Source organism: Balaenoptera musculus, chromosome 4 (assembly GCF_009873245.2).
Source record: "Balaenoptera musculus isolate JJ_BM4_2016_0621 chromosome 4, mBalMus1.pri.v3, whole genome shotgun sequence".
In the NCBI taxonomy this organism is placed as follows: domain Eukaryota; kingdom Metazoa; phylum Chordata; class Mammalia; order Artiodactyla; family Balaenopteridae; genus Balaenoptera; species Balaenoptera musculus.
Genome location: NC_045788.1, coordinates 65758004 through 65776963, shown reverse-complemented (window position 1 = coordinate 65776963; position 18960 = coordinate 65758004). Strand labels below are relative to the sequence as shown.

Below are 18960 nucleotides of genomic sequence, written 5' to 3'. Positions count from 1 at the left end.
ATTAAAAGGCCAAAGGATCCCAAGAGATCATGAAGTCTACGAGAGATGAGGTCCATGGAAAAGGGGCTGGCCTAATATGTCACAGCAAGATTGTGGGACAGTGACCAGCCCAGAATCTGGCCTCTGGTTACTTGATACCTGGCTCCTTACACCACTACATGGCCTCTCATGATAACATGATGATGCTGGGTATAAAAAAAAATTTTTTTTAGTAAAACTTAACTCAATGGGTAACCTTTGACATCATTTCACCATAATATTCCATCAATTTATCTTCTGGTTGAGTTATACACACATTTCTCAGTATTTTGAACATTGGAGGGTTCATGGATGAACATTTTAAATTTAATTATGGTATTTAGTTTCATGCCTTTTAGGGGAAAAAAAGCAACAAGTACTTTAATCCATAAAATCAAATTATGGATATTACTGACATGAATGAAGATAAAATAGGTTAAAAAATAAATGAATTGATTTGAACAAAAATGTTAGGCAAATAATAGTACAGATGGTTTGCATATGTGGTGAAAATTACGAAGGTGGCCTCCAATGACCAAAGAATGGGAAGCTTTCAAGTTGGAAGATTTATAGCCGGCTCTCTAACTGTGCCATGATCCTAGGGCTGAATGGTGTGTGTGTGTGTGTGTGTGTGTGTGTGTGTGTGTGAGTGTGTGTGTATCTGTGAGTGTGTCTGTGTTTCTGTGTGAGTGTGAGTCTGTGTGAGTGTATGTGTGTGTGTGTCTCTGTGAGTGTGTGTGTGTCTGTGTGAGTGTGTGTGTGAATGTGTCTGTGTGTGTCTGTGTGAAAGTGTGTGTGTGAATGTGTCTGTGTGTGTGTGAATGTGTCTGTGTGTGTGTGAGTGTTATGAGTGTGTGAGTGTGTGTGTGTCTCTGTGAGTGTGTGAGTGTGTCTGTGTGAGTGTGTGTGTGAATGTGTCTGTGTGTGTCTGTGTGAGAGTGTGTGTGTGAATGTGTCTGTGTGTGTGAATGTGTCTGTGTGTGTCTGTGTGAGTGTGTGTTATGAGTGTGTGTGTGTCTGTGTGAGTGTGTGTGTGTGGAGAGCGAGACAGTAGATGTTAGTAACTGTTTTCAATTACCTCCTGCCTACTGTATCATCTTAGCCTCCTTCAACAAGTCACTCCACAGTGTTTGTGTTCCTTCTTGTTGAATTTTAACAAATGATGTTCACTTCCAGGTAGGAGTGGAGCCAGGTCCAGGACTGATATAAATTGAAGTTTTGATAGAGAACCAGATGGGGACTGAGATCAGAGCTGTGCAGTGCTGTAATGAAACTGGGAGAATTTAATGTAACATGACCGGCATCAGAGTGAGAATTAGGAAGACAATCAGGATAAGGTCATTCATTTGGACCTGCTTGTGGGATTTCCCAGTTTATCGGCCTTGGATATTTTCTGCTTGCTTTTCTCTTAAAGCATTCAACTGTCTTTGCTGAGAACTCTGTCCACAAATAGTGCTTTACCAATAGGTCTCTCTATTCCCCAGCAACAGGTGGACTCCTCTGGCATTTTATCTGGCACAGGTCAGCTGGCAATAGTGGCAAAAGCCCCTGAACCTGGATGAAAAAGAATGTATTTTCCACTTCCAGTGATGAAATCTGTTTTCCATCAAAGCCCTTGGTGCTAGAGGATTGAACAAATGCTTTCTCTCCTTGGTCATTATGTTATCTTATTTCTTTTCTCTCCCATAGCACACACTTCAATGATTGGTGTATAGCAAGCACTCAATAAATATTTGAAGATGAGTGAATCCGTTCAATTGAAAGTACAACAGATGCCTACCAAGGAGAACTCTGCAGATGTTCAAACAATGGCTTTGCTGACAGTCAATTAATTATGCCTTCTGACAATTCTAATGTCACTTCAAAGTCTGGAAGGAGATGATTATCTGTTTTAGAGAAAGTTGTGGGGAAAGTTCAGGTTGGGGGAAAGGAGCGTGGTTTGGAGAGGAAAGGGAGTTGAGTTCACAGTTATCTGTATTTGTGTGTTTAAGATCAGAAAATGCATAATTAGCACTTGTAGGTTCGGGTCTCAGCTCTGCATGTCTCAGTACACAACCACAGACAACCTACAAGTTGAAACTTTCTTTTGCCATACACATTGTGTGCCCCGCCAGCTCTTTCTCTCTCAGGATATCAAGCTTATTTCCACAGTTATTAGGTAAAGGATGCTTGATTATAAAGCAAAAATCTCTTTTCTATTTTTGTTTTCATTCTTTGATAAAGAGAATGGTGATCCCAAAGCAACAGAATGAGTGAGTATCTGCTCTATGTATGAAACACCAATCCTGGGTGAGTCTTCCCAGCCTTGAAGGGGTGGTAATATAAGAGAATGATCTTTTATAACTGGTTGCTAGGGAAAAAACACGTAAACATGGAGAAAGGATTTTTTTTTTCAGTGTGATGCCCTGCGCATCTGACCCAATTAGATTAGAACAGAAGAAAACTGAGGAGGTAAGAGATTGTCTTGGGAACCAAGGACCACAAAGGAATCCCAGAGGGGAGAAAATGTGATTTAGAACTTAAAAAAGAAAATCCTAACTTTGTAACCTATCCATTGATGAATTTCAGTCTTTAATTTTAAAAGAAAACACATGGAAAAGAGATCAAGTCCAAGGGTATCAATCTAATTTTGACTGAAGTTCAATGATCGTAGCAACCATGTGTTGTTCTACCTTAAACATTCTCTAGTGCCTTTAAGTGATTTAAAAAAGGAATGAGAAAGTCTGAGTTATAATCCATGGCTCTGTCACTAATTAGTTTGTGAACCTAGAAAACTCCCTTATTTTCACAATCTCTAAAAATGAGAGGATCTTCCTAGGTAGTCTTTAAGATTCCCTCTAGCTGTAACATTTTAAGATTCCATAAGGTGTTAAATAAATGAAGTATTTTCCCTCTGTAGTTTATACCATGTCCTGCCACAAGGAATATGGAATGTCTGCTCACAATTCTTATTCATGGGTTAATTAATTAACTAAACATTAAATATCTCCTATGTGCCAGGCATTGATCTAGGACCAAAGATGGGGACACAGCAGTGTACTAAACAAAAACTACCTTCAATCAGACTTATATACTAGCGAGGTAAACAATAAATACTACAAGTAAGTAACTTGATGAGTATGAGAAAAGAGGATATTGGCAATCTCTTCAGTTCATTTATATTTGAAAATCAAGGAGATAAGGACAGTATATGTACAAAGGTTCTAACAAGTTTTTATCATTTTATTTCATCATTTTTAAGGGCAATGTGTTCTTAACTCAAATTTGAATAAGGTATCACCACGTCTGGGTTCACAAAAATAGCAGGCCCAACCTACTCCCTCACCTTTGTGAACAGCCCTGCCATTCCTCTTACCATCAGAGACTAATTTCTATTCTTTGTTCAGAAAGGAAATTCTGGCCATAGAGTTCAAATCACTCCCAGCTGTATGACCTTGAACGAGTCATTTGGGCTTTAGTTTTCTGGAAAATGAAAGGTTGTCCTAGATAGTTTCTAAGATTAAATTATTCTTTATGATACTACAAGTCTAGGTTTCCAGATCGATGCTTAAAAACACACTATGTAGCCAAATTAATTAAAAATTAACGTGTGCTAAGATAGAACACATAAAATGCTTAGGATTATTATTTATTTACTGCTGTAATCATATATTGCCCCAAGCAAACATTTTACCAGAAATCACTACCACAAAAGGAAATATATCAAATATGTCTCATTAATAGAAAACATTCTATTCCCATGACCCACAGAGACCTTAAACAAAAAGCTAGAGAGAAGCAAAACCAAGAAATCCATTTTTTTTCCCAAATCAATACCACCTTTTCTCTAAACCACTTATTTTCTACTTATTCTTCCATTGTGGTTTTGGGGTTTTTAATTAATTAGGTTATTTTTCTGTGAAAATAAGATCCTTACGGTTTCAGGTTCCATCTGTACTAAAGGCAGCTCCCACTTGGAATCACTTTCTAGTTCGTAATTGACAGGAGCACTTTGGAAACCATTTCCTTGACACAAAATAATAAAAACAATGAAATACAAATTACTTAGCACTTGCCAGTTGAAACCCTCTAAAAACTTCTCAAAGCAATCACATTGTTCCTTGTACCGATGAAGAAGCTAAAACACAGAGTATGTTCACTGATTTATCTCATAGTCTACGACCAATCCAGTAACATGGTGCTAACAGAGCATGATGGGGTGGAAAGAGAACAGGATCTGGGATCAGTAGGCCTGGGCCCCTGTGCAATTCTGATGCTAATGAGATCTATGTCTAGCAGGGGTGGCAGACGGCTCTGAGGAATGGGGAGTCCATTAATCACACAGATCCCGTTTCTTCATATGCCAAATGGAAATAAACATACTGTCTGTTTTGCAGGGCTGCTGTCTAGTTTAAATTAAATTATATAACAAGTATGAAAGTGCTTTACAAAGCACTATATAAATGTTAGTTGTAATCATGTAATAATAATGATAAGCTGGGGGTAGCACTAGAAGTTAGATGCAAGAGCTTGATTCCCACGCAAGTTGAGATGCCTAAGTCACTGAATATCAGAGTTGGACAAGTATTTTTGAAATCTAATCTCGTAGTCCATTGAATGCTTGAGTACCTTTCACCACTTCCCCAACAAGGGGTTACTGGGCTTTGGCCTACGCTCTTCCAAGAAACTTCTTCTGTCTGTTAAACATGTTAATTCATTATACCGAATGTAAATTTGCCAGCTTCCCCTCACTTGCCTTTGTAGCTAACTTTGGGATAACACATATTAAGTCTAGTACCTTTTCGACATGGCAGTTCTCCAATAGCTTTCAGGGCTCCAGGTTTTCTTTTCTCCACTCCTTCAACTGTAGCTCAAATAGTGGTTTCCAGTTTCCTAAGCCTCTTAGTCCAAGTCCTCTAGACATGCTCACTTATCCTTTGGTCTTACTAGAATAGAAAAGAAATAAACCATCTTCCCCATTGTTTGGGGCACTCTGCTTCTACTCACGAACATCCTTTGGACCTCCATCTTGCTCTCAATTGAGAAGATATGTAGTACCAAGTATGGTGAGGTGGTTTTATCAGTAAAGTACTCGTAGCACGTTCCCATCCATGCCTTTCTTCTCTTAGGGCTTGACACATGCCAGGTCCCCACCGCCTCATATCTTCCCCTCTGTTCACCTGTCCTTTGAAGCAATAAAGGCTACTTCTCCTAGAACCAACTTCTGGCTTTATGCAAAAACTCTCAATATGCCTCACTAACAATGCTCAAGAGATAAACAAAAAAATTCTTAGATAAATGCCAAGTTCTGTGAAGAGAATTTACCTAGTGTTGCTCTAAAGGCACAGGGATTCTTCAAATAGCTCACTAAACAATATTAAGACTCACACACTTCAGTGTTTTTTTTTTGGAAGAAGGAATAAGACAACACCATGTAAACACTGCCAAGATAATTACAGCTTCCTGCTTAAAAATAAGCTGGTAGATATTTTTAGTCCATCCTCAGATATATTACATTACTCATTTCCAGAGATACTGTATTCCAAGATTGTTGCCTTCTGCCTTAGGGTCTGTACAGCCAGAGCACCATTATTTTGGAGAGAATCATGCCATGGCCACAGACTGAGACATGGAACTTCTCACCTACAAACATGCTTTCTCTTTCAAAATGAATGAAAACACAAAACTTAGAGGCTCTGGGTATACCAACCAACATGGAGAACACCTGGATAAATTCACAGACATGGCTCAAGGATATCTAGAGACAAACTCAACTTTCCTTTACATTTCTCCCTCAAAACTATCTGAAAAATATAAGCTCCAAATGCTGGCCACTAGCCCTGTAAGCTCCCTAATTTTCTAACAACGAAAACTTTCTCCCCCATTAATTTTAATAGCTAATTTAAAAATCCTCCCTCTCCTATTTTAAGTTCTGAACTTTACCTTAAATTATAGTAATTTATAGTTCATCACCCCTTGTTCTTTCTATGTATCTACCCCTGGCACTGAGAATCTCCTCTAGTAGAAACATAGTTTTCTAGTTGCCCAGGGAAACAGGTTGCTCCAAGATGCAAGCACTTGAACCAAGGCCTGTGGCCTTGCAAATGATGTGAACTAAAGATCTACTGCCTGGTTAACTGAATTAGATGAGAATTTCTCCTTACCTTCAACTTTCTTCTATATTTCCTCTCTTCCCTCTAGAGCACAGCATTCTAGGCCCACTCAAGTACGCCCTTGCTAATGGAAAGACACTAGGGAATCTGCTACAGCCAAAATTCAACTCCAAGTAGATGAAAAATGTTCAGAATGTGAGAGGCTATCTTCCCTTCAAAGATCTGGACTTATCATACTGCTCTACTATGATTCATCTGCTGTGGCATGTAGCTAATACTGTAATGCAACAGTTACAATTTTTGATTAAGATGTAAAAGGAACGGCATGGAAGCACTAAAACTAGCACATTTTCAGAAGAAATCATTAAAAAAAAAACAGCTGAGACTCAATTGAAGGTTCCAGCTTGTAATATTTTATCAAGAAATGACTTGAGGAAACAATCACTATAGCTCTTAGTGATTTTTAGTGATTTGCTTTCCCTTAAGGTCAACAGTCAGCTAACATGGCTGATAGAGAGGTATCAGGTGGGCTATCTCCCTACAGTATGTATCTGAGCCATGGCAAAAAGCCTATGCTTAGTGTCACATCAGTTAATGCAGGAGTTAAAGATAGTCAAAGTATATTGCCAGTGACATTGAAGTCTGGGCTACAGAGGCCCTCGGAACAATTGATCTCTTACTTAAAGATCATGACTTCAGGAGGGAAAGGATGACATGAGGCAGGAATAGCCACCTACAGGAACAGCTTATGCCTTTTTGTAACGGTAATGAATCAGAATGGACTTGCGATCTGAAGAGTAAGTCGAAATCCTAAAATTTATAGCTGTGTGACTTGAACAACTCATTGAGTCTCTCTGAATCTCTGTTTCCTCATCAGAGAAATGAAAACTTCATGGCCAGATATATGAGTCAGACCATGACTGGGAGTAGGCTTTTTAAACTTGTAGAGGTTTAAGTAAATATAGCTTTCATCATCTCCACCACAATGGTTATCATCTCACCAACAGTAGAAAGGGTATGTGTCCAGTAGAAAATAAAGAAACAGATACACAAGAAAGGGAAATTTTAAAACAGTCAAGTTTACAAGATATAGGAATGACTCTCTACTTCTCCCGCCCAAGAAGGGAGTGTTAAGATGATTCATTTGTGGGACTTCCCTGGCGGTCCAGTGGTTAGGGCTTGGCGCTTCCACTGCAGGGGGTGCAGGTTCGATCCTTGGTTGGAGAACTAAGATCCCGTATGCCATGCGGCACGTACAAAAATAAAAGATAATTCATTTGTGATAGGCTTCAATACTCCTGGGGGGGAGAAAGGGTATCCTTTGTAGCTGTGCAGTTATAGTATCTCTTATTGTTATAATCTGAAGTGATTCTGCCCTCCTCATAATATCTCTACATCTATCTATCTTGTTTCAAAATAAGTTGCTGACATAATGACACTTTACCCTAAATACTTCAACATTTTGCTCCTAAAAACAAGGATATTATCTTATATAACCACAATGCCATTACTATGCCCACAAAATTAACATTGATGTATTATCTAATATATAGTTCATATTTAAATTTCTCTAAACTTGCCCTAAATACTTTGTTTTTTGATCCAGATTCAATCAAGACGCATGCCTTGCATTTGAATGGCATGTATTTTTTCATTTTCTTTAATCTTGACATTTTAAAAGAATTCAGGACAATTGTCTTGAAAAATGGCACATCATTTGGATTTGTCTACTTCCTAATGGTTGGATTTCAGGTTAAATATTTCAGCAAGACTATATTACACAGGTGATGTTGTGTACTTTCTACTACATCATATCAGCTGGCACATGTCAGTTTGTCCCATTATTGGTGATGCTAAGTTTCATCACTTGGATCAAGAAAGTTTCCAAACTCTCTATTTGTGAAGGTACCTTTTCTCCTTTGACTTAAGTCACCTGTGAGGTGATATTTTGATATTCCTCCCCTACTTTCAAGCATGCCATAATTATAGTTCTTTAAACAAAGAAAAACTGCTAAGAGTAATGGGAAACTCCATAATGAAAAACAAAACACAAATATATTCATGAATTATTCCACTCAAGGAAAAAAGAAAATAGGGGCTGCACAGAAAAAAATGAACATGACCACAGGGGAATCTATTCCATTGACACCATTTATTTACATTTTGTTCCCTCTCACTCACTGGTGCAGCTCATAATCTAGTAGGAGATCTTTGACATGAAAGCGTTTAATGACCTTCAGCAAATCAGCTATAGTGTCAATGAAAATTCCAGCATTACATAGGCAAAGTGATAGAAAAAGTGAGGGGGTTGAGGTGGGGCTGGGCACGTTAACGCAAGAGTGAAAAGTTCTTTTAAGGTGGTGATTAGCAATGCTATTTCCAGCCCAGAATGGAACTCAGGTAAAATCCTGATAGAGAACAAGAGATGACTCTTCTTCATCTCCCTTGGGTTAGGCCCTTCTGTTGCAAACACGTTATTATGTAGCCTCCTTCTCTCATCTTCAGACTTAACTCTTGTCTTCTATGCTCACCTAGTGTCTCAGGCAGACCCAACACAGTGCTGCACCCCTTGCTGCACAGACATTCCTTACATGCCTGCCTCTCTCCTGTCCTTCCCAGAACTTGTGAATCCCCTGAGGGCAGAGACTCTGCTTGGTGTCCCTTGCACACAGCAGCAGGCATGCAAAACATGTTCGGGAAATGTTTAATGTTTGAGTAGAACAGTAAACCATAGTTCTGTTAACTCATCCTTTGCTTCCTGCTTTCATCTAGCCAGTGAGAGGTAGAGCTGGCATTCAAACCAAGGCATTCTGGCTTTGGAACCCACATTCTTAACCACATTTCATGAAACAGTTCCCATAACCTTTGATCTCAACGTGCAGCACTCATTATATAAGATAAAGTCCTTAGTCTTTAGGCCATTGGTCCCAGCCTACCTCCCCTACCTTATTTCCCAAAATTTGTTCCTTCCCACATGGGTGCTTCACTCCAATGATTTTATTCCCTATTATGTTAAAATTCTACTCCTCAGAAATGACATCACTTCTCTACTATCATCGCACTTCCAAATCTCTATTACCGTAATTTTAAAAACAACCCAAAGGCTATCCACTCCACAAACACTTTTCCATTCCTGCCTCATAATGTTCTCTCTCCTTTCTTCTCATTTCTCAAAGTGCTTTGGCTGAACTTCAAATAAGTTACTTGTCGCTTTCTGCCTTGTGTTAGGATTAAACACCACAACGTTGTACACATCCTCTCTTAAGACTATAAGCTCCTTTAAAGGTAAGACCCACGTCTCCCTAGCTCCACATGTCTCCAACACCTACCTAGCACAGTAGCCTGCACATAATAGGCCCTTGGTGGATATCTGCCATATAAAGTAATTTTCCTTAAATAATCTTGGCCTCAAGCTGATCTCCTCCGTAAAACCCTTCCTAAATATCCAGACTAAACTTTGGAAGCGAAGGATATGTTTATTACCTGGGTTGTGGTGACGGCAAATATAAGCGCACACATACATCCAAACCCACCAAATTGTATACATTAACTATGTGACTTTGTTTACTTCCATAAAGCTGTGGAAAAAGTTTTAGAAGAAAAAAAAAATGTATAGACCTGGAGTTTGGATTCTAATCCAGTCCTGCAACTTATTAGCTGTTGGTATTGGGCAGATTACTTAACATTTCTGTGCCTTGATTTCCTAATCCGGAAATAATAATAGCATTTACTTCACAGGGTTATATTTTTTTCTGTAAGGATGAAATGAGTTAATTCTTAATAAAGTACATACTGTATAACAGTGCTGCCATATTGTAAGCACCCAATAAAACTTAATCATTATTCCACATTCTCTCTCATGGTTTGTAATACTCATTTGGCAATGATTATTTACCAATTGGTGACATATGTTCTATTTTTGCTAGGAACTTCAGTTTAAATCACGTATTATTAATGGCTTTTTAATGGGCATATCTTGTTTTCTTTAGTAAAGCACGGGATAACTTTGATTATTGAGCATATTCTACATGCCAAGAACTTGGCTAAGTGCTTTCTATAAATATTTCATTCAGTACTCACTATAAAAGTATAAACTAGCCATTATTTCCACATTATAGATAAAGCAAAACAAAAAGATGTAGAGAATAAGCAATTTGTTCAAGTTGTCTAAACTAGTGAGTAGTAGAGCTAGGACAGTTCTTTTTTTTTTTTAATTTTTATTTATTTATTTATTTTTATTTATTTATGGCTGTGTTGGGTCTTCGTTTCTGCGCGAGGGCTTTCTCTAGTTGTGGCAAGTGGGGGCCACTCTTCATCGCGGTGCGCGGGCCTCTCACTATCGCGGCCTCTCCTGCTGCGGAGCACAGGCTCCAGACGTGCAGGCCCAGCAATCGTGGCTCACGGGCCCAGCTGCTCCGCGGCACGCGGGATCCTCCCAGACCAGGGCTCGAACCCGTGTGCCCCGCATTGGCAGGCAGATTCTCAACCACTGCGCCACCAGGGAAGCCCGCTAGGACAGTTCTTGAAGGCAAAGATAATATTTAATTAATCTCCCAGAGCGATTAATATATACTCATTAACACAGTTACTATCTATGTTCAATGTTTTTTATTGCTATCTATTTTGTTGTTGTGAAAATAGAAGCATATATATTTGGTATGTTAGCTTTTTTTTTTTTTTTTTAATTTTATTTATTTATTTATTTATGGCTGTGTTGGGTCTTCGTTTCTGCGCGAGGGCCTTCTCCAGTTGCGGCAAGTGGGGGCCACTCCTCATCACGGTGCGCAGGCCTCTCATCATCGCGGCCTCTCTTGTTGCGGAGCACAGGCTCCAGAAGCGCAGGCTCAGTAATTGTGGCTCACGGGCCCAGTTGCTCCGCGGCATGTGGGATCCTCCCAGACCAGGGCTCGAACCCGCGTCCCCTGCATTGGCAGGCAGACTCCCAACCACTGCGCCACCAGGGAAGCCCCCGGTATGTTAGCTTTTTGTGTTTGGTATACCTTAATACAGAGGCCTTATTTTTCACTCTTAATAAGCTTTTTAAAAAAGTTACCTTAGGCTCCAATATAAGCCCTTGTCCCATGTCAATGACAAGAGCGTGATATACTTTTAGTATATTTTAATATAACTAGAGACTTTTTTTTAACTATTCTCTATGCATTTGTGCTAATCTCCATCAACTTACATTTAACTTTTAGCTTTGTGTACTTCTCTGCATTAATGCTGTTTCTACAGAGAACTTACTATGCAAGAAACGCTAAAGCACATTTGCTTCACACCTATGATTCACCAAGGTAGGAAATGGGGTTGAGGCAGTTGAGGAACGGGCCAATATTGCTTAGCTGGTAAAAGGCAGAAAAGGAACCAGAACCAGAACTCTTTATACCCACTACTGTGCTCTTTTAGCTAAGCTACACTGTCTCCTGCATACAAAGAAATGTCACGTTTTTCATATTTTAACCCAATGCATTTATGATGTGGCTTTATGCCCTCAGTTTACCTGTCATTACATATTCCGAAATAGGAAGCAAGTGGGAAGACATGAAAGTAGGAAGTATTTGAAGAAGTAAAAGTCCTGTGCAATTTTTCCACCTCTATGCCTTTGCTCCCAACTGCTCCCCAAATGTAATATCCTCTCTCCAGATGCCCGAAAAGCAGTGCTACTCAGAATGATCTACAGATTCCTGTCTGACTAAGACACTCTGCAATGAGACAAGTACAGACACAGACAGTATTTAGAAAATATGATAGCAATTTAATAGAGTAATTTATTCCTGTTAAATCTAATAATGGTAAAACTCAGTCTTCCATTTTGTATTCTGTTTATTTCATTTTCTTCGTAACTAATTTTAATTGTACTCTATGGAAATATTGGTCTCCAACAGATTAGGGAGAAAACAGAAAATCTGAAAGGCACTGCTTTGAGTCCACGTTCAAGAACCACCAATTCTTCTCAAAAGCATTCCCGATGTTCTCGATGAATAGAGCTTTTACATTTTGTAACATTTGACCTAAGCTTCTCTTTTTTTTTTTAACTGTAATACCTTAGTGCGAGGGACTTGATTCAGGGGCCAGCAGACTTTTTTTTTTTTTTTTAATTTATTTATTTATTTATTTATTTTTATTTTTGGCTGTGTTGGGTCTTTCTCTAGTTGCGGCAAGCGGGGGCCAGTCTTCATCGCGGTGCACGGGCCTCTCACTATCGTGGCCTCTCTTGCTGCGGAGCACAGGCTCCTGACGCGCAGGCTCAGTAGTTGTGGCTCATGGGCCTAGTTGCTCTGCGGCATGTGGGATCTTCCCAGACCAGGGCTCGAACCCATATCCCCTGCATTAGCAGGCAGATTCTCAACCACTGCGCCACCAGGGAAGCCCGACCTAAGCTTCTCTTATGCCTCATAACTTTCTACCTAGATTAGCAATTGTTTGTTTTTCTTATCTTTTCTAAATAATTCCAACCTCCCTGAGGATAGGTTATGTATCTTTAACACCTCATACTTGGCGTATAATTCATAAATTCACATCACACGAATGGACTGGATGATTAACCACTGATAATTATTCACAGGTTTGGAGAGAGGAGAAGTTAAAAAAAATACAAAGGGAACAACTTTTCCTAAATAGGGAAAGGATTGAAAGCACAAAGTTTAGATACTACCCGATTCCACATTTTGTAAATGAACATTTAGATCAGTGAGAGACCTGAACCCACACAGAAACCCTATTTCTGCCTAATAAGAAGCTAATAAATTGTCAAAAATTAACTTTTAAAATCAAATTTGTATTCAAGAAACTCTGCATTACCCCTGAAATTTTAGTCCAAGCTAAACAGACATCACATTTACGGCAGTCTCACAAAGCAATTTCCAGAACACTCAGGTGTGTGTACATGCATACCAACTCCAACGCATCCAGACTCAAAGCTTTTACCAGTGGAGCCGGTACTATTCCTAATTACTAATTAAGGAAAACAGAACAGAACCTTTACTTCAGAACTCAGCCCTAGACCCCACTCACCAAAGTATTCATCGGCGGGTGGATTTTCCATGTCATACAGCATCTTCTTGGTCAGATGCTCGAGCTCATCTTCAGGGCGGATTGAGGAGGGGACAGCCGGAGGCCCCATGGATCCTGTTTGTCCACTCTGAAAGGCAGAAAACACAGAGTCCTTTAAGTGCAACCTAGACATCAACCAAGGCAATCAGGTAGTGTTTGCACTATAGAGGAAAAAGCACTGCATGGGGCTATTAGGAGGCCTGGGTTTAGAATTGGTTTTATCAGCTACTCAGTGTCTGACCTTGGGGGCACTTCTTTATTCACTTGCCTTATATAGATGAGCCATCTATCAGGCTTAGAAATCCATGTTTACAAAGAATAGGACTCTATTTCATTCAACAATTGCTAAGCAGTCACTATGTGCCAGTTGTAGATTTACAAAAAAAGATGAAGAAACTGAGTCTCTTCCCTTACAGAGCTTACAGTCAAGTAAGAGATATAGGCACCCTACTAATTAAAGATAAAGCAACTGTAGAAAGTGCACAATCAGAGCACAAAGGGGACTCCCACGTGTCCGGAGAGGAAGAATTCCAGAGGAGAGGCACCAGCACAGACTAGGATTTATTCAACTAAAGGAGAGGAACCATAAACGTTGAAGTTTTTTTACATTCAGGTGAGGAAGAAGCCAGGTGGCATAAGGAACTCCTATGTATAAAGTTTGAGATAAGAAAAGAGATGAATAGTAATGGGTACATTGGGTCCACAAAGTGAAGGGTCTTGTGCTCCAGTTAAGGAGGTTGAGTAACACCCCTGCCCCACCCCACCAGACCACCCCCGCACTGCAAACAACCAGATATCAAATGAGGAGGTAAATCAGCAGTAGTAAACACTGGATTGGTGTTAAATAGGCGGATGTGCCTGAATTAAAGCAATGCAAGGGAATCAAATGTCAGGTGAAAGAACACTTGAGGTGATCAACCAAGAATCTAAAGTATGTAAAGAAAGAAGAAAGACCAGAGGCCAGATGTAAAATAGCTGGTGCTATGTAAATAAGAGGGAATTTGTTATATTTTCCTTTGCCTATATTATAACTTTGACCACTTCCGATATTACACCCCAGTATCTTCAAAGTATTAAAAATAAAAAGACTGTTAAAGGTTTAGAAATATCGGTGATGATATTCCCCATGGCAAATGGAAAGAGCTGAGATTGGGAATGTACTGCCTTGATCTTTATGCACTCTTAAAATTGTTGACCAGGAGTTTCTCCTTTCATGAATAGTTTACAAGAATCAGTTCAACAAGACCTGAAGCTGCATATTCATTCACCCGTTATCTTCACTATACCAAATGAGTTCTTGGATGTGAAAATCCTGTGAAGAACAAATCCTTGTACAAAAGTTTCATTATTATTACCAGCATCATTTCAACAACTAAGAAGGGTATTAATTACTTGTGTTATGGCTAGGGCATGAAATGCCTTCTAAACATATGTGAAATTGTTGATTGGTACCTATTTGGCCTTTTCTCTCTAATTATCTCTCATCTGGCATCTGCAGGATCATTACCTCAATCTACTCATTGTGAGGTAAAGAAATTGACACCCAAAAAGATCGGGCAGGGCTAATTAGGATAAAGCCAGGACAAGAGCCCATCCTAGATTCACTCATTTGTCCTAAACATTAATCTCAGGGCCTCCTCTAAACTGCAAATAATGCCTGCCCCATTGAGTTAGTGTGAGGGTTAAAGAAGTTCTTGACTCATTCACATTTGTTTTGCTTATTAGTTTATGCACACTTTCTTACAGTGCCTATTTTGTGTACCCTCTGCAAGCATCAGGGAGGAACACAAAGACGTATTTGACACAGTCTTTGCCTTTGAAAGGACTGAAGTCTAGTGAGGGTGAAAGACAGACACAAATGATCATCAGTTCCATAAAGCACACTATATTGGGGGGAGTGTATGCAGATATAAACATTGGAGGAGTGATTTGCTAGTATAATTAAACTTCAAATTGCTCATATATGCTATCAACTTTCAAGAAAATTTTACAGAAATATTCATATAAGAACATAAAATTATTGTGGCCAGAGATAGTGAAGGGATATATGGTGTGGCAGTGGCATTGTGGTTGGAGACAGATTTAATGAGGTGAGCTTGTGAACCTGTCTGAACTTGAGACCCCCTTCTGTAAAATGGGCTTGCAATGCTACCTCACAGTCTTTGTGAGAATTAAGATGAGACAGCTTGCATTTCATGCTAAATAGAGCTTAACTACTTTCAAGCCATGGCAACAAAGGGACTCTAGATCCCCCAGCCTGCCTCTGAGGGAGGGGACTATCCCAGTTCAGGTGACAACATTGAAGACGAGATAGGAAAATTATCTACAACTTTTTTTTGCAGGTTTGCAATTAAGAGAGAACTTGAGCCCCAAATTTGGTATTACCTGACTCTAAATTCTACGTATTCTTTTCCAATCAAACATTGCTTTCCATAGAGAAAGTGCTAGAAAAGTATGAAATATTAATGGTCGTGGCTGTTTTAATTTAAATCAACAACTAGTAGAGAAAATCTGATAATTCCTGCTTCCAGTCTTAGGGTGAACCCTCAGGGAATGGACACAATTTATTATTGTTTGGCCCTAAAATCTGCCGGCTTCCCTTTTCATATAAACAAAGGCAGCAAGAAAGCCAAGTCTGTCCTCTGTAAATCGGAGCCAGTAATTGAGATTCTACTTTTAGCACTTAAATTTCAAGCAGAGGCCTAATTTCAAAGTACTTACCTTGTCAGTATTTCACAGATTTTAAGAAACAATACTTATATTATACCTTTTATTCTACAAATACTCCTTCCTATTTGCTTGTGATACTGTTTCTGAAGTTTGGAAAGGCTCTTTTCTTTTAGATTCTAATCTCAAATATTGCTGATCTTGGATTCCTGGTATTCCTTCTGAATAAAGACCCCAGGAGATCATCTCTTCCAGTGTTTCTGGACCTTATTTGGCTAGAGAACTCCCCACTGCCCCCACCTCCAGTGGGTAATACTCAACATCTGTGGAATACATAGTGGTAAAAAGTCAAGTTCTTCCCAGTTGTCTCTCACACCCAGGAAAATATAGTTCAGGACTTTCTTCAGCGTTCAAGTCTCGTAAGTAGTAGTTTAGCACTTTCTCACTGGGATGAAGAGATCCCTTTCAATTTCTCTCCCCCGGGAGTGCTTAGGACTCAACACATCCTAGGAAAAATTAATAATTGTGTCCAAATCATTTTTAAATAAGCAGCTTCTAAAATTGTGTCTGGGCAATAAAACACAATTGAAAATTTATAAGTGGGGGGTGAGGGAGGGCTGGCAGGGGATGTGATATATTATTTTGTTTTTTATTTCTTCAGAAGTAGAAATATGAATAGCATCAGCAGTATATTCATTGTGACATAATAACAGTTCCTTGTATCTGTATGACCTTTTTCAAAGTGCCTGCTTTCACATATGTCATCTCAAATGTTTATACAACAGCCCTGTGTGATATATCACCCTATTTTATGGATGAGGAAATTGAGGCTCAGAAAAGATAACTGAGCAATGCTGTGTGCAGTACCAGCCCTGAAAGCCAGCAGAGCCCTGACTGAGACTAGGTAGGCTGAGTTGGCCATGTTTTGGCTCCACTTCAATGCCTCGCTGGATTCCGATATTGTTATTTCCAAGCCTTCCAGCTCTATCACTATAGTCATTTGGATTTTAAAATACTGATTGTATTATCTAATAAGCAAAGATGTTTTCCAGAGTGGAGGCTTACTGCTAAATAGTGAAACAAAAGCACTGCACAACAAATATAAACACAGCCTCTAGCCTTTTCTAAGTAAAAGACATTCTTATAAGTATCAATATTAATCACTAATATGTGCGTTCTTTGAAATGCCTGGACCTCCTAGTAAAGGCAAAAAAAGAAAAAAAACATTATATGACCCACGGATGAAATTATTGGGAAATAAATTTCAGAGAATTCCTTCAAAATTCTCTTAACATACTTTTCCTAAGGAAATGCCAAGTACTAAGCACTATCATTATAAAGTCAAATTATTCAGGATTCCTGCCTCTGACAACTCAGTTTAGGAAGAGAGAGACATGAAAATAGGTAATTACAGTAAAGTGTAAGTACAAAAACACAGGTATGAATTCAGTGTTCTGAGATAACAGAACACTGACAGAAAGGAGGTGACCACTTAGTTTGATATTGAAGGATAAACTGGATTTCACCAGATGAAAGAAAGGAAGAAAGAAAGAGAGAGAGAGAGAAAGAGGGAGAGAGAGAGAGACAGAGAGAGAGAGAAAGAAAGGAAGGAAGGAGGGAGAGAGAGAGAGAAAGAAAGAAGAAAAGGAAAAAAGAAAGAGAAAAAAAGTAAAGATATTCCAAGAACAGTATGTACAAAAGAACATGAATATTAGCAAAAATGTTAAGAAATAGAGGAAGAACAGAGCTAGGATGAGGCTAGAGAAAAATGGGTTGTGGTCAAAGTCAAGACTGTTTTAGGCAACAGATAATCTTTAGGAGATTTAAAATGGTGGGCTGACTTTACTAAAGTCATGCTTCTGAAATATGCCTATTGGTGAATATCTCAAACCCAAAGCCAATGATGACTTAAAAAAGTGCAACCAGACATCATGGCATTTCTGAGCAATTTAATGGTTAATATGCTTTAAAAGAACTCTGATATGTACTATGTAAATTTGCTAACTGCTCACCAAAATGTGTTTCCCCTTCCTTCTGAGCACACAGCTAGACTATTTTCCATTCTCCCTTGCAGTTAGATACAGCCATATGAGGCATAGGAAAAAGGAGCTCACTCCTGGAGGAGAGCCATCCACTGACCAGGCTGGCTTGCCTCAAACTGTTACAGAAGGGAGACTGGAAAGCAATATGCTCAGAGATTAATGGTTAAAAGTGATGGGCAGTGGTTTATATTCCTTTTATTTATACTTTCCTTTTTCTACAATGAAGATTTTTTCCTCAGATGTGAAAAAATAATTTTTTTTTCCTGACACAAAGTGTCAGGAAACAGAAAATGTCCAAGTATCTACAGCAGGCTCTTCTCTGCCATGGTTCTTTTCTTGCTAGGGGCCCAGCTGATTATCATTCTGGAGAAGGCTTAATATGAATACCACAGCCAAATTTGGATCCTAGGCCCCTGGTAAAGGTTATGGATGAGACTGTGCAAAAATAAGGACTGTTTCTGCAAACAAAATGCATATGGACAGAATCTGCTTGGTGAGCAAAAAAACTCTGCCAGATTAAGAATAGCACAAATAACAGTATCCATCATACTTATATTAACACTTCATGGTATTTGAAGTGTTTTGTATTTTCTTACATCAGAACCTATTAAGTCAAAAGACCTATTTATCTCTCTAATCTTAGTTCTGCCTTTAACTTGTCCAGTCATTTGGATCAAATCATTTCTATTCCCTGAGCCTTGGTATGTTTATGCGTAAAATGGTGTTTTCAAAGATTCCTTTGATTTTTAACTCTATCACATTTTTGTACCCGTAATATGCAGATATTTACAGATATTTATAGTGAAATCACAGGTATTCATATTTATGGCAACTTTGTAGTTTATAAAAACAGATACACTGAGCAAGTGGAGACCTCATTATTATAGAGATTTCCATTTACATGAGGACTTAAACCACTTGTCAGCATCCCCTGAAACAATCTAGAACTTCATTCAGCATTCTGAATCTGAGTAAGCAGCTGGCAGGTCACAAGGTTTCTGCAGCCTACAGAACTTTCACTACACATGGGGCATGAAATCAAGAACATACAAAGGTTAACCACCCTTTCCTACCACCACCCTTCCTTG

General features: G+C 39.0%; 1 protein-coding gene across 8 annotated transcripts in view; it reads right to left on the bottom strand.

Moving 5' to 3' along the window:
• Positions 1-18960, bottom strand: part of LOC118894686 (LIM domain containing preferred translocation partner in lipoma) — a 697996-nt gene that overhangs the window by 160943 nt on the left and 518093 nt on the right. For all 8 annotated transcript variants that reach the window (XM_036851114.1, XM_036851111.1, XM_036851112.1 and 5 more), the window contains one exon: positions 13125-13251. In XM_036851114.1, the coding sequence (XP_036707009.1) occupies positions 13125-13251 (127 nt within the window). The remainder of the gene's footprint in view (positions 1-13124; positions 13252-18960) is intronic.